Source organism: Astyanax mexicanus, chromosome 10, assembly GCF_023375975.1.
Source record: "Astyanax mexicanus isolate ESR-SI-001 chromosome 10, AstMex3_surface, whole genome shotgun sequence".
Lineage (NCBI taxonomy): Eukaryota > Metazoa > Chordata > Actinopteri > Characiformes > Acestrorhamphidae > Astyanax > Astyanax mexicanus.
This window is the reverse complement of record NC_064417.1, coordinates 21,842,590-21,858,813: the sequence shown is the minus strand read 5'-3', so window position 1 is coordinate 21,858,813 and position 16,224 is coordinate 21,842,590. Positions and strand designations below refer to the sequence as shown.

Sequence of the window (16,224 nt, the reverse complement as noted above, 5' to 3'; positions counted from 1 at the left end):
AGTTTCTACCCACTAGCTGAGGCTCCTTTATTTCTGTAGCATGTGTTGTACCTGTGCTGGGCAGCAGAAGGATAGCATGTGCTTTAAGTCCCATAAGGCAAAGGCTAAAGTAGCTGCTCCTTTTTGAACTGATGTTATTGGTCAACATCCCTGAAGAGCTCAACACTCTTGCACACTATGAAACTGGATAAGGTGAATTTACTTTTAAAAAGTTGAGGAAACTGGTTGCCTTAAGTAAAGGGCAAGGAAAACTTAAGTTAGCATAACTTAGAACATCAAGTTATTACAACTAAAAAGCAAGTTGATTTGATTTGAAATTTATTTTGCTATATCAATTCATTTGCCCAACATTTCTACTTAGTATCTTAAGACAGAAGTTAACAAAATTTTAAGTAATTTTTACTAAAAACTTGAGTTAACAAGACTAAAAACTTTTAGTTATCATTTAATTGATTTTTCTTTTTTTATCAACTGCTTTGCATTAGGGGTGTGCCATATCATATCGTGTGCAATAATATTGCCAACTTTTTTGAATATTGTGAACAATATTATTCCCTGAAATATTGTGTCATATCACCCACCATTAATTATCACATCAGGTTTCTAATTTTTTTGCTGTTTTTAGCAAAAGAAAAATTCACACTGTTCTCATTTCCCATTATATATCTACTAGAGACAGATTAGATCTGTTCAGTATCATTTATTTTACTTTAATCCTGGATATATGGAGATATATGGAGTGCATTATTAGTATCATAAAATTCTGTTACAAATCTGATACAATTCTTGTTTTTTTTTTTTATATCTCAGTTAGAGGTGTGCCATATCATATTGTATGCAATAGTAAAAAAATAATTTTGTGTGTTTTGTCATATTGCGAATTAATATTATCAATCCTAATATTCATTTATGGCCAAATGCCCACCCCTACTTTAAATGTTATGGTCAGGTATATAAAACAGATTTGTATTTAGTCTTCTGTTTGATTTGATTTAAGTAAAATACAATCTAAAACACAATTAACAATTAAATACATAAAAAAAATGTTATAGAGAGAACATTATAAAGCATACAGCCAACACAGGGTTACTGTAGCAGTTCAGAATATGATGTTTGTTCTTACAGCCTACAACATACTTTAAGGCCGGAGCAGTTAATCATGATATATGATCTAAAAGTTTACCTAAGTTAGCCCAGTGGGGAATCACTACACACTGATGATGAGTGTCAGAAACTAGAGACACACCCAGTATGCAAATAGATTTTGCAAGAAGTTAATGGAATGAAAAGGAAGCTGCCAATGGCAACAGACTAAACATGAAAGTTTAAAAGTATAGGTGACCACAAATGTTAATCTAATTTAAAATAGTTGAGTAATGTTTGGAAATATCCAATTTTACAATCAGTGTGGAAGGTCACATCATTTACTGTACACTGACACTGTCATGTGATAACAATATGTAAATAAATCATCTGCATAAGTTGTGAGGTGTTATCTTGTGAGTAAGAATAAACATAGACCACTGTACTCAGGACAGTGTGAAATATGAATGACTGGAGTAAAAGTGCAGCCTGATCAAGGAACATTCCATTTCCCAACTTATGTGGGTACAAGTAGTTTTTGAGCACTGATTCCTTATTTAACCCTTTCAGACCTGAAATATCTCTGGTGATGAAAAAAATGTAAGAATGCGGTTTTCTATCTGTAATGCATAGAAATGAAAACTCTAATATTCTACTTTAAAATCTAAATAGCAAATAAATCCAATTAACTGAAATATTTGTTTTTTTTATTTCCATTGCTTAGGAAGCCTGTGTGATATATTTTATATTTACCTTTTTATTTTATAAACCATTCCGAAACAGTAAAAAAACATGATTAAAAAGTGCTCTAAATCAAATTAAATAAGTAAAATTTTGCTGTTACTTTGCCTCAATGGCTCTATTACCACCACTGTTTGTCCAGTGCAGTGGACAGGGCCAAGCTACTGTTTCATTGGTTTATAAACTTGTTGATTATCTGGGTCATGGTCTCTTCCGATGAATAACAGCTCTCGAATAGTATTATGTGCAACAAAAAATAAAAGAAAAAAATAAAGAAAATAGATGACGTCTATTATAATGGATGTAGGGTTTAAAAGGATCAAAACAGTAGTGAAACAGGCTGTACAATTATATACAATAATATATATAATGTATTAAAGTACAACGGTGTATCCTTCCAACATGAATTATTGCATTTATGACAGTAAGAAGAAAACTGGAAATCAGCCCAGAAACTGTTGACATGTTTGATGGATCCTGTGACTCGTTCTGATCCTCACACGTCCACTACATTCATCCTCAGTGGTGGGCATATGGTGGGCTGTCATCATAAATAAATAAATAAATAAAAACAGGCTCATTATGCTGTAGTGTAATCTCAAGACAGATAACTGGAGCGCAGGATCCTGTTGCTCAGTTCAGTTTCCTTTTTTGTAATAATTTCACATCACAATCTCTAATGTCCAAATTGCAACATTACAGAAGGAGAGACAATCCTTCTTAACTTTGAATGAAAGTCATTTTAAAAAAGATTTGATTAATTTTGAGTCATTTAGTTATGAAGGTGTTTGTGTGGCTCTTTAGTTATAGCTCTTAGGTTAGCTCTCAGGCTAACTCCTTACTTAACAACCTCAAAAAACACCTTCCATGTCCACTTTACTGAAGCTTCATAACTGAGCCATTTATCTGGTGGGTAAAGATGTTCTGGTGTTGGTTTTCCTTTATAAAATTGAACAGATGCAGCTCCTCTACTTTAGAAGGTGATGATTAAGCAATAATACTCGAGAGAGAGCTATAACATGTAGTATTTAATATTACAACTGCAGCACAGCAGTGCCAATATTAAAAGTTATAGCACAAAGCTCAAGTGGATTATTGTGATAATACTACAGTTCCATTATTTTAAAATTAAAGAGGATGAAAAAATATGATCTGTTTGCTTATAAAATAGTTCCATTGCTGCTCTGTTTGTAGCTGCGCTGTTTGACTTGTAAGCACTGCATCGTTGCTAGGTTCCCTGTATTTGGCGAGTAATACATGGAGAGCTTCGGTTACAGTGCATTACCAGCTGATAATGGCACTCATTGAACGCCTCTCAGCCAATCACATTGCAGGGTCGGAACTAACTGTGGTATAGTTATAATTAAATCTCGTTGTGTTGCATTGTATTCAAAAGCCTGTAGTTAAGCTAATCTAAACAGCTCTGAATGTTGAAACATCGCCTGCTGGAATGTTGAGTTAGCATAGCCAGCTGCTTTATGATCCATAATGTATCTACAGAAGCTGCCTACTTCTAATTCTCAATTACGATACGATTGTGAATTGTGCTTTTATATACAGCTCTGTTAAAAATAAAGAGACCACTTCAGTTTCTCTGATTTTGCTATTTATAGTTTTATGTTTGAGTAAAATGAACATTGTTGTTTTATTCTGTAAGCTACAGACAACATTTCTCCCAAATTCAAAATAAAAATATTGTCATTAAGAGCATTTATTTGCAGAAAATGTGAAATGGCCTTAAAAATAATGCAAACAAAAATTTCATAATAATTAAATTTTAAAACTTCAGAAATCAATATTTGGTGGAATAACCCTGGTGTTTAATCACAGTTTTCATGCATCTTGGCATGTTCTCCTCCACCAGTCTTACACACTGCTTTTGGATAACTTGATGGCTTGTGATCATCCATCTTCCTCTTGATTATATTTTTTCTTGTTTTTCAATTTGGTAAAATCAAAGAAACTCATAATTTTTAAGTGGTCTCTTTTTAAGTGGTGTGAAGCTGCGTCGCTCCACTATCTTATATTAAAGAAGTCGGGAGCCCTGTTGCGAGAGCCAGCGCCCCCCTGTGTGTAATGGGAAAGCGCTGGCTCTGATTGGGCCCTTGGGCTGAGGTCTTACCTTGTATGGCTCCCCGAACAGATTGAAGCCGGTGGAGAACAAATCTTCATCCTGCTGCACTTCCTGTGTGCGCCGCTCCCACTCCTTCTTCTTTAGCGCTGATCGGTCCTGCTCGTAATGACTGCCGAGAGACAGAGAGGTAAAGAGAGAGAGAGAGAGAGAGAGAGAGAGAGAGAGGGAGAAAAAGAGGACGGTAAGTATGATTTGAGCTGGCATGCGAGAAATCAACGGCGAAAAGCCCCTGCCTTTAAAAGATGCAAGGGAAGCCCTTATCTGTCTAATAGGCCCGAGCCTGACGCTAAGCAGACAGAGAGGAGATAAAGTAACTGGATTGGCTGCACGGATGCTTCGCGGGAACAGACACAGACAGGGGAGGCTGCCAGGAAGCGTCCGCGGCGTCTGCGAAATGCAGCGAGAGGCGCACCAGGGCCCGAGGGAAGAGTGCGCACCGATTTAAAAAGGGCCCTCGCAAGGCAATCAGCGCAGGGACACTTACAGGAAATCCAGGCTCATTTTAACCAGTGTCAGGTGACGTTAGCGTGCAGCATTTACGGGAAAAAAGCAACGAGTCTGATGTATGATCAAAAAGCTCAAAAAGCAGCTCAAACAGCAACCGATGTTTCGGGCAAATCTGGCAGCCCCAAAACACCAAGCAAATGATTTACAGTAGCTCCCACAGAATCCTGCATTAAACAGTCCAAAAACATGGAGATCAGGTATTGGATACTCTATCCAATATTCAATATCCAATACAAATTAGATACTCTAAAATTAACCAGAAAAATGGAATACTCTAAATTGATCTTGTGTGTAGTGCTGGGCGATATGGGAAAAAACATATATCACGATATGGAAATTTTTAAAATCACGATAACGATATATAGCATGATATACCACATTTGAGTATGTTTTCAGTTATTCTTTGAAAAATGACAAAATAATATCATTGCTTATTTTTTTTATGTTAAACCAAACTTTGACTTCCGGCGCCGTACTGAGTGGCAGCCTTTCCAGGAGCTCCGTCTTTGCTAAATTTCCTTCGGGATCAATAAAGTATCTATCTATCTATCTATCTATCTATCTATCTATCTATCTATTTATCTGTCTATCTATCTATCTATTAGGGGTGGGCAATATTATATCGTATACAATATATCGTGACACAGAAATATCATGATATTAAAAATCCATATCGTGATAATAGGGCTGTTCTGTCTTAAAAGTAGTCTATTATTTACTGTGAAGCTTTAAGTGTATTTATTGTATAATTGTTTTAGTTTGCAGTTTATATGCATGCACTAAATATATTGCAATATTATTTGCTGCATTATATTATTTTATGCTATATTATGTATTTTGCCACATTATGATTATTCTGTTATACTATTATACTATATTCCTGAAATGAATGAATTATATATGAATCTATCTATCTATCACAAATGAGAATTACTACCTTTTAGTGCAGCAGTATATATATATGTATCAAATGAAAACAGAGGAGGTAGATGCAGTAGCTATTTTTTTTTTCAAAATTATACAGGTATTTAAATTGAGTTATCAAAATAAACTCAATTAACATTTTTTCAAGTGTCCGTCAAATAATGTAAAGCACCGTCATATTGCAAAACCACATTATGATGCTTTTTTTGCGAAGATTACTTTATTATCTCTTATATAAACCGAGTTTATGCGAAATGACCACTAATACTGCTGTGTATATGTATGTTTGAGATGATTGTTTCTGGTTGAGAGTGGGCTGTTCGCTATTGGCTGCCGCTTTTCACCAGTGTGTGGATGAGTGCTGAGTATAAATGGTTGTGTGTAATCGTGCAGTGTATGCTCATCATTCCATCATACCTGTATACTATACAAGTACCAAAGGTGACAGAAAACATGTGTACTGTACCAAAACAGTCATGTGACAAGTACTCAGCTCGAGCTGACTGAGCTACGGTTTAGGCCCACAGGGTATGAGGAAGGTATCTCAGTCCCTTCAATTAGCATAATGGCCTACAAACTCCTGCAGCACAGCAACTACAGTGCACCCAGCTTAAAACAGGCCTCCCTAGGGACGTGTTAGCTTTAGCATTAGCATCCGTCCCTGGAGGCTTTTCTGTTTTCTGTGACAGAAATGGAGGATTTCAGTACTGCATGTGTTTATTACAGTTTATTATATGTATTAAGCAGTTACTGTGTAATGCAGGGATCATGACCATGCAGGCCCTTGGGTGCCTGTGTCTGGAGGACCAACAACAAGATCAATCAATCAATCAATCAATCAATCAATCAATCAATCAATCAGTCAGTCAGTCAGTCAGTCAACCAGTCGATCTATAATCAAGCAATCGAGTCTGTGAAAAGGGTGTAACGACATATTCAACCCATGAAAAATGTTGACTGTGCCAAAAGTCATGGAATAGCAGCATGAAAATTGACCATGAATCAATGAAATTACATCTATATAGTGTCTTTCTAGGAACCAAAGAATGCATTACAGTCACGTTTTACACACAATCATTTATACTCAGCAATTTAAATGTATTTTATTTTTATTAATTTTAAATTAATTAGCAGTGGCAGATTCTACTGCTATTCAAATACTCTCTTATTCATACTTAGGACTGGGTATCTTTTTTCAAAATCAAATTCGTTACCAATTTTGATACCTTTTTCTAAATTGCAACCAAAAAATACAAAAAGCGATAATTATTCTCACACAACGGATTTATTTAGGGTAATCTCACAAGTAATCTCATTCTCATACTTTTTTAAGGAATAACAGTGTTAGATTGGCAACATTAAATTATATTTATATTAGTGGTGTCAATAATTTAAAGAATTAATTAAAATCCAAGTTTGGCGCATTTATGAGCGTTTCATGCAAAGTATCGAAAACAGGCACCAAATTTTTGTAGACCTTTTGCTACTCTGTAGTACCGAGCCATTTTGGTCAGTGCCTTTTTGATAAAATTGAGTTTTGATTCCCAGCCTTATTCATACTACTGTGATGTAGATATGCATCATAGATATTCATCTAATTCATCTAATACAAATCAAATAACAATAAACTGAATGCAACTTAACCTAAGTTGAATGTAAATTATTCTCTATAGAACCTAACTCTACACCTAGCTCTAACCTTCATCCTAACCTCAACCATTAATGAACCCTAAAACCTGACCTTAATCCAAATTTTAACCTAATGCTTGCTGCACATCATCCAATTAAACAGGATCATCTTGTTTCAACACATTTTTGATGCCATAATACAAATCATCAATCATGATATAATAAAGTAGCTTCATATTCTCCAGCTCCAGCTGCATGTCATCCAATGTAACAGTACTATTTACACTTTCTGTAACAAAACATACAGTTGATCAGTGTTGATTAAGCACTGTTGATATCCAAGATACTCTTAAAGAAAGCATAGAATATCATTTATCAAGATACAGTAACGGCTGGGGCAACCCGGGTCTTTCTGTGTGGAGTTTGCACGTTCTCCCCGTGTCTGCGTGGGTTTCCTCCGGGTTCCTCCGGTTTCGTCCCACAGTCCAAAGACGGCACAGGCTAATTGGAACTTGATTGAAATTGCCCCTTAGGTGTGAGTGTGTGAGTGAATGTGTCTGTTTGTCTGTCTGTGTCTGTCTGCCCTGCGATGGATTGGCGGCCTGTCCAGGGTGTATCCTGCCTTCCGCCCGATGCCTGCTGGGATAGGCTCCAGCACCCCTCCCGCGACCCTTCACGGATTAAGCGGTTGACAATGAGATGAGAAGATACAGTAACACATTTATCACGATATGATGACATACTGTCATTGCCCAGGCCTAAGTCATAGATATTAATAGTGCTGTTGGATATGACGATAAATATCGTGGGGACGATAGAAAAGTGTCTATCGTGCTACTTACCTTCTATCGTTCCTATCGTTACTACAGTGATTTCATCAATTATTCATGCAAATATATGAAGTAGGCTACAATGAAATGTATTGGCTTGGGCACTTTGCATAAACTCGGTTGATGTAAGTGATGATAAAGTAATCTTTACCAAAAAAAAGCTTAAAAATGTGGTTTTGCGACATGAAGCTGCTTTACGTTATTTGACGAACACTTTAAAAAAATGTTAATTGAGTTTATTTTGATAACTCAATTTAAATACTTGTATAATTAAAAAAAAACTGCATCTACTGCATCCATCTCATCTGTTTTCATTTGATACATATATATTGCTGCACTAAAAGGTCGTAATTCTCATTTGTGAAAGTTGGGTTTAATGTCACTTTGAAATAAATTTGGAAAAAAAGTAAGCAATGATTTTCTTTTGTCTTATTTTTGGAAGAATAACTGAAAACATACTCAAATGTGGTATATCACGATATATATCGTGATATATGATTTTTCCCATATCGCCCAGCACTAGATATTAATATATTCTATGAGCCGGATTCATTTATCGATCATTTATCCAGATTAACTGTTTTAACACTTTGCTCCTGTAATGTTTGGACAGGTTTTTCTTTTTTGGGGGAGTTTTTATCTGATAGGTGACCCACTGCTCCCTCCATGAGCAGGCCGTGTTCAGAGCAGCTGAGAGCGGCGGGGGAGTCAGACGCCCAGAGTGATGGATAGGGCCGAGAGGAGGAGAGCTGGAATAAGTTTGTTTTCAATCTGCCCTTGCTTTTCTCCGGCCCACTCCTCGGGGTCGGCCGGCTTCTCCGGCGCGTTTAATCCATCATCAAATTATTCCAGAAAGGGTGCGGAAAAGCGAGCGGGCCGAGAAAAACGAGAGCGCGGCCGGAGGTGACAGCCTCTACTTCTGAGGGTCCAGGAAAAATAAGCGAGGAAGAAGAGGGGATAAATACGACGGACACAAAGAGCGCGAGTGTGAGAGAGAGTGCGAGAGAGTGTGAGTGAGTGAGTGAGTGAGTGAGTAAGAGAGAGAGAGAGTACAAGAAAAAAGGAGAGAGAGGGAGAAAGACAGAGATTGACGGTGGCTCCCCGGCCGTAATGACAGCAAGATGTCAGTTATCTTTATGTCAGTTTGCCGGCTGCACCTGACAGAGCCACCTGACGGGCCGATAGATCAGCTTTACAGCTGTCAGTGGCGCGTGCTCTCTGGGGCATCCAGTCCCTCGACACTACATTACCCTGCTAATACAGAGCCGGAACAGCCAGCGCTGAGGGGGTCACTCCTGCTAATTACCAAAGTAAAAGAGGGGGTAACTCAGGATTTCCCCGATAAGCCTAAGGCATGGCACGTGCAAAGCGTGACACTTCACACTTCACAGCTGAGTGATGTTTCAGGGTGTCCGTATGTAACGGGGTCAGAGATCATTTTCTCTCTATTGCTATGCTGTCAAAAATAAAATAAAAAAATGTAGAAATGTGCCCCAAATAGAGATGCTCTGTATGACATTTTCTTTTCGTGTACAAAATGATTATTTATTTATCAGTAAAAATGCACTAATATGTAAAACGTGGGTAAAAGCAGGCTTTCACCAATTGAGGCACCAATTAAGTAACCATATTGCACTGTACAGTTAACTCTACTAAGCATCAGTTATTAATAATTTTTACATAGTATTCGTAAGTGGATGTTTACATTGTTATTGGTTTAATGCTTATTTGCTCATTACTTTTCTAGTACATTAACTGCTACCAATTAGTAATTACACTTTTAATAAATTAGTCGGTCTGGTTACTCACACAAAGAAATACTGTAAGAATGTACTAATATTAATGTGTTCGTCCTGTTTACTGATTAAATTCATTTCTGGGTTAATATACATTGAATAAGAACAACATAGGCATGATTCTAACTAAGTAACTAAAGCTCAACTACATAACTAACCATTTTATTAACCAAAAAACGACCTGTATTAATAAATATCTAAGCATTTAAAAAACTAATTAACTGACAGGCTACCTAGCTATCTGCTTGATTATCTGTCTAACTAAATAACTGACTGATCAACTGACTAACTGACTGATTGATTGATTGATTGATTGATTGATTGATTAACTGGCTGGCTTACTTTATATGTGACTGACTAACTAATCAACTGACTGATTTATTAAATAGCTAAACAGTTATACTAATAAATTATTAACTAACCGGCTAACAAATTGATCTCGTTGGTTGACTGATTAACTAACTAACAAACTAACTAACCGACCAGCTAAATGGCTATCTGTCCACCAACCTACTGTCTGCCTGATCAACTAACTAACTGATTAAACTTCCTGGTTAACTAGCCTCCTAATTGACTAGCTACCTACACAACAGGCAGATTGAATAACTAATTGGTTGACTGACTATCTAACTAATTGATTCCATGAATCAATGACAAATGCTCTAATTGGCTGACTAATTGTCTAAGTGACTGATTCACTACCCAACTAATCATCAAACTAACTGTTCTCCCGTTGTCAAGCCAATTATATTCTATTTTATTGTGTTCTTATTTTTATTTTATCTATATTTATCTATTTTAACAATTGCTCCTGTGTGTAAACTGGACCGTGAGATCACAATTTCGTTCCACCTCATGTACCACATGTGATGTGAATGACAATAAAATCTCCTCGAATCCTTGAAGTAGAGGACTAAGTAAATAAAACTGTAATTCTTGAAAAAAGAGTGCTGGATATTAATCTACATAGATTTCTTCTGAAAACTCTTTATTTGGGTGAGTAAAGTGCTTCTGTTTATTTACCGTAAGCATAGAATTAGAGTATTTTGTCCAAGGGCTGCAGTTAGCAAGCTCTTAGCCAGCCGTGGTTAGCAGTGCTAAATGCTGCCCGATAGCAGTAGACTGATGAACCCTGAGGTTTCCAGTAACCCAGGGCACTATTAGCTATCGGTTTGTCCCATGTAGCTTGTTTTAGCACGGTAAACACGCAGACTACAGTCTGATATACTCACAAAAGAGCTAGTGCTGCAATTAGCAGCTAATGCTAATGCTGTTGCACCCAGCCTTATAACACTGCCTTATAACACTGTTCTTCATCCTCCTTACAACCTGACCGGTAGAATTTATACATAAGATGCAACAGATTATACATAAGGCGCACTAATGATTTTTGGGAAAATTAAAGGATTTTAAGTGCCTTATAATCCAAAAAATACAGCACTTTTTTCTATATAATCCACCCCTAGTGGGAAGAGCTGATGATGCCTATGCTAACCCTCTACACCACCCCACTATGCTACCCCAATCACTACAGAGTTTGGGGCCAGTGTGTGAAAATGTATTCCCACAGTTTCTACAATGCTTCCATTAACTGTAATTCCAAAAAAAAAACAAGGAAGCAAACTTGCTGTGGAATCATATATGTGGAACATATATGTGTTGATTGGCTACATTTGGGCTGAGGGTAAAATCATGGAAAAATGTGATTTTTCACACGGACTACGGCTTAAATCGAGTCCACAGCTTAATCAGCAATGGCGGGGCTTATTTCCAAATGGGTTCTGAAGGCTGGCGTGATGATTGTGTTGTGGAATATGTGGAATATGTGGCAGTTTCTTCCTCCCCTCTTTCTGCTGGTCTCCGCCCCCCACCCCCCAACACACCCACCGCTTCCCCGCCTCTTTCTGACACCAAATGGGAAAAGAGGGGGTGAAAAAAAAGCCCCGAACAGAACAGTGATATCCATGGTAAACCGAATAAATTTAATCTTAGCTGAGCTCCGCTGCTTTTGGAAGATAACCAAATAGACTGCCTCTCTCTCTCTCTCTCTCTCTCTCTCTCTTTCTCTCTCTCATTCTCCCTCTTTAACGAAGCACCCCCGCCCCTCCACCACCTCCCACCCTCCTAAAGCTTCCCATAGAGGAGCGTAATAAGCGGCGAGCGAGTGCCACCATTATTACAGTGTCGCAGCCGCCACAACAGTGGGGCTGATTTCTGATTTAAGCGGCAATTATTAATTTGAAGCACTGGCTAATTAAAAGTACAGCTAAGCGTTTAGCCTCTTGTTACAATTATTTTGCTGGATTGTAATTATGTGGACCTGCTTATCGTCCCCATTAAGGCAGTGACAGCGGAGGTGGAGATCCGCACTCGTTTAGTTCTTGATTTGGAGGCTGTGGGACTGGATTGATTGCAGGGAGAGATAGAGAGGCCGCTGGTGGGGAGGATGCCAGGGGTAGAAGATGCGGGACTGGGGTGACAGCAGTGCCTGAGGGGAAAATCCCAGCATCGCAGAGGAGAGCTCCTTCTTTCTTCTTACTGTTTTATTTCTTTCTTCAGTTCTCTTTGTGTGAGAACTCACACTGTTTCATGTCTCTGTTCCCTCCAGAGATGTAAATGTTGGATTTCAGAAGTCAGCGAAAAACGTGGAGAAATATTTGATTTGAACAGAATTGATAAAATCAGGACAATAGAAACATGTCAGGGACAATAAGCAGAGCCACCAACTATATTATATATCATATAACTGTACCAAAACATATTTTCATATTGTATGTTCATTTTTACAGTTTACAAAATCAGCATTTCCTCTACAAACAGGAATATTAAGAATCATCAAGAAATCGCAACCTCCAAAGAGGACTTTTCATTTGAAATGAGGAACACAGGAAGTGTGACAAGAGGAATAAAGATCTTCATTCGCAGTGTAATGTAAAGCATGTAGGGTCTTCATGACTCTGAGTACTGTTCAGTTATACCCCAAAATGGACCACACAGTATTTTGACTGTACTACTATGAAAATAAGGCCATATCAAGAGCCCACAAGGCACCAGCACAGAGAATGGCAGCCAGTTTTCTGGTAAACAAATAAATGCTAAATGCTAATGTTGCTATCCTAGCCCTGTACAGCTTGTATATTTCAGCTGTAAAACAGACTTGATACTTATATAATTTAGAGAAAACATACCCTATGCTGGTTAAGAGCTAGTAAATGAGCTAGACCACCAGTGTATAACAGAGTAGCTGGTTTAGAGCTGATTATTATTATTATTATTATTTTAGCAGGATGATGTACAACACTTTTTTTCATTTAATGTATGCAAGTAAAATGTAAAAATGAACTTGACTCTGGAGTGAGTGAAGGACTCCAAACACAACCAGAAAAATTCCTAGAGGAAACACTGGAGCTGGCAAATTTGCAGGAGAAGGAAAAATCTTACTTAAAAAAAAGTCAATCTAAACTGATTATATTCCGAATAATTTTGGAACATTTCTATTTGTGTGTTTATCAAACATTTTTTTTAAACGCTGTAAATAACCCCTGCTAAAATCGAATGGCAAAAATCTCTCAAGGTATGAAATCTCTCTCTGAATAAAAATGGAAATGAAAAACGGAAAAAATTCCAGCCTTCCAACATACTTAGCATGCTTCCCCACAAGGTGAAACCGCAGGTAGCATAACTGGCCACATTAGCCTGGGTTTCATCTTCAGTAGGGAGAGGGAAGCTCAGGGAGAGTCTTGTCAGAGGGCAGAGCGACTTTCGCAGATTAATGAGTGCCGCTGGCGGTAATTGCTAGGTGCCAGGTTATCACCCCAACCACTGACAACACTTTCCCCTACCGGGATTCCCTCCATCTCCTCAAGGAGGCCATTGTTTGAGCTCTTCCTGCTCGCTGGGTAGAGGAAACTCTGCGGCATGGCCAAGACAATGACTAGGGGTGGGACAAAATATCGGTATTGCGATATATTGTGTCATTTTTGTCTGTGATACATTATCGATACGTAATAAATGTGTAAATAAATGTGACATACTAAAATCACAGTTTCATTACTCCATATGGTGGCGCTAATCAAATGATTAGGGTAAACCTGCGGTTATTAAATTCTGTGAAAAACTGACACCAATATTTCCATCATAATTCCTGATATTCGTTTTGCTTATTTAGGATTTTATCCTCCTCAGTAACACAGATGCCATGTAATATGGTAGAGAATTGTATATGTATTGTAATATATATGACAATATATGACAATGCCTTCGCAACTTTGAAAATGGAATGTCCATCCATCTGCACCCACTATTAATCAGACCAAAGGGTGAGCGATATGGCCCTAAAATAACATCACAATATTTCATGGTATTTTCACTATAACGATACTCTTGGAGATATGACAAAACACTGAATAAAAAATTTAATAGAATTAAAAATACACTACTGCAACAAAATGAAAATTAAATTTGATTATTGCATACGATATGATATGGCACACCCCTAATTGAGATATAAAAAAAATACAAGAATTTTATCAGATGTGTAACAGGAGTTAAAAATATCCAGAATGTCACAATACTAATAATGCATTCTAAATATCTCCATATATTCAGGGTTCTTTTGCAAAAAAGAGCAAAAAATATATATTTCAGGGTATGATATCATTCACGATATTTAAAAATATTGGCAAAATTATTAAGTATGATACTATATGTAAAACCCTTAATCAGACCACACTCCAACTCAATTGATAATTCACCTTAAATTCAGTGTTTTTCCATTATTTAAAATGTTCTGCACTGTAGATTTATACTAAAGTCATCCAAACTATAAATAAAAAAAAACCAAATGGAATTATTTACTAAAAAAAAGGTGTTAAGTAAACCTGAATATGTTTTATATTTTAGATTCTTAAAATTAGCACATCTTGCCTAGATGAAAGTTTTGCATGTCTTGGCTGGATTTTCTCAGTCAGCTTTATGAGGTAGAATCACCTGGAATTCAGGTTTTAAGTTAACAGCTGTGCTGAACTTTAAGTCAAGAGTTAATGACTTGAACTTGTTAACCTCTTAATGTGTTTGAGAGCATCAGTTGTAAAGTTGTGAAGAGGTAGAGTTGGTATACAGTGAATGACACAAACTACTCAACTAAGTACTTTAAGGAATGAAGGTCAGTCAATGCAAAACATTTCAAGAACTTAAAAGAAAGTATCCTCAAGTGCAGTTGCAAAGACACTAATGAAACTGGCACTCATTAGGACAGCCACTTCATGAGAAACACTTCACCATCGATAAACATACTTTAATCCTATTGACTTTTGACATTTTAGTGTACAGGATATAATATTTCTATACAAATTTAAAGGTTTTAGCTGGAATGTTCAATCATTTTACATACATATAAAACTGCAATAGAAAGTCAAGAATTCCCAGTATAGTGAAAAACGAACGCACCGCAGTGAATTTAAATGCACTGCTGATGAATTTCACATTCTGAAAAAGTCTTAACATATTTTTCCTTTCTCTAAATGACTCGTCTCTCGCTCCTCTCCTCCTTCGTCTCTCGTCTCTCTCCTCCATCGGCTCTTTCAACTAACAATGCGAGCGGCCGGTGATTAACTGTGCGGGCCAATTAGAGAGTGCGTCTGGAGCCTGCGCTATATCTGAAATGTCAGCCCATGAATATTGCAAGAGGAGCTCAGGCACATTTCCAGATTTTGACCCAATTTAGCAAACAGACCTCCCCGTGCAGCAGCACATCATCTGACTGTCCACAAACCGCCACAAACGCTCCGTCTGCCGCCGCGGGGATTACACCGGGGACAAACGCCGCTCTAATCGCCCACCTCCACCACCTCGTGTTTCAGCCCGACGGACACGGCTACCTCCCGTTCTCCATGTCACCCAGTCTTCAGAAAACTGACCCCACGCAGTTCTGCTCAGAGACATCAAACCCGCCGCCCGGCACTCCGCTCATAATCAGCAGCCCAGATTACGGCAGCTGCGCGTCCATTACGCCTTAATGTGCGGCGACTTCAAATTAACGTCTTTTTCATGTTCCATATTTCACATTCATATTGAGAGGAGTTTAGCCTAATTATGATGTAATTGCAGATCCGCGGCTGAAGTTAAAAGAAACACGAGTGCGTCTGAGAGAGGGAATGTAATCTCCTCTAACTCTGAGTTTATCTGCTTTAGAATACGGAGGATCATTAGCATATGCAGCAGCAGATTTCTGATGATGTTCATGAATGATTTAGGTTATGTGGGGGAAAAGTCTAGCATTAAAGATATGAATCGATAAATCAAACTTTACTACATACTTCAAAAAAATAATAAGCAATTACAGTTTATGTTCTAAGAAAAATAACAACATAGCTTTATTTCATATTTGTTGTATGTTTGTTATTATGTCTAATTTAACAGTTTTGCTGAATAACAAATCCAGTGTTTCATTGTTTGTCCATTCAAAAGCTATCTAGCATTTTTGGATAAAACACAGACATACAAAAGCAAATGTGATGTATGTATATACAATATGCTCTCTTTGTTTCATTATAAAGAGCATACTTAGTCCTGTTAAACT

The 16,224-nt window shown here is 37.5% G+C and overlaps 1 protein-coding gene across 1 annotated transcript in view; it reads right to left on the bottom strand.

Annotated features, from left to right (window-relative positions):
• aff2 (AF4/FMR2 family, member 2) overlaps positions 1–16,224 on the bottom strand; it is a 384,893-nt gene that overhangs the window by 277,641 nt on the left and 91,028 nt on the right. The window contains exon 2 of the mRNA XM_049484505.1: positions 3,947–4,067. Within this exon, the coding sequence (XP_049340462.1) occupies positions 3,947–4,067 (121 nt within the window). The remainder of the gene's footprint in view (positions 1–3,946; positions 4,068–16,224) is intronic.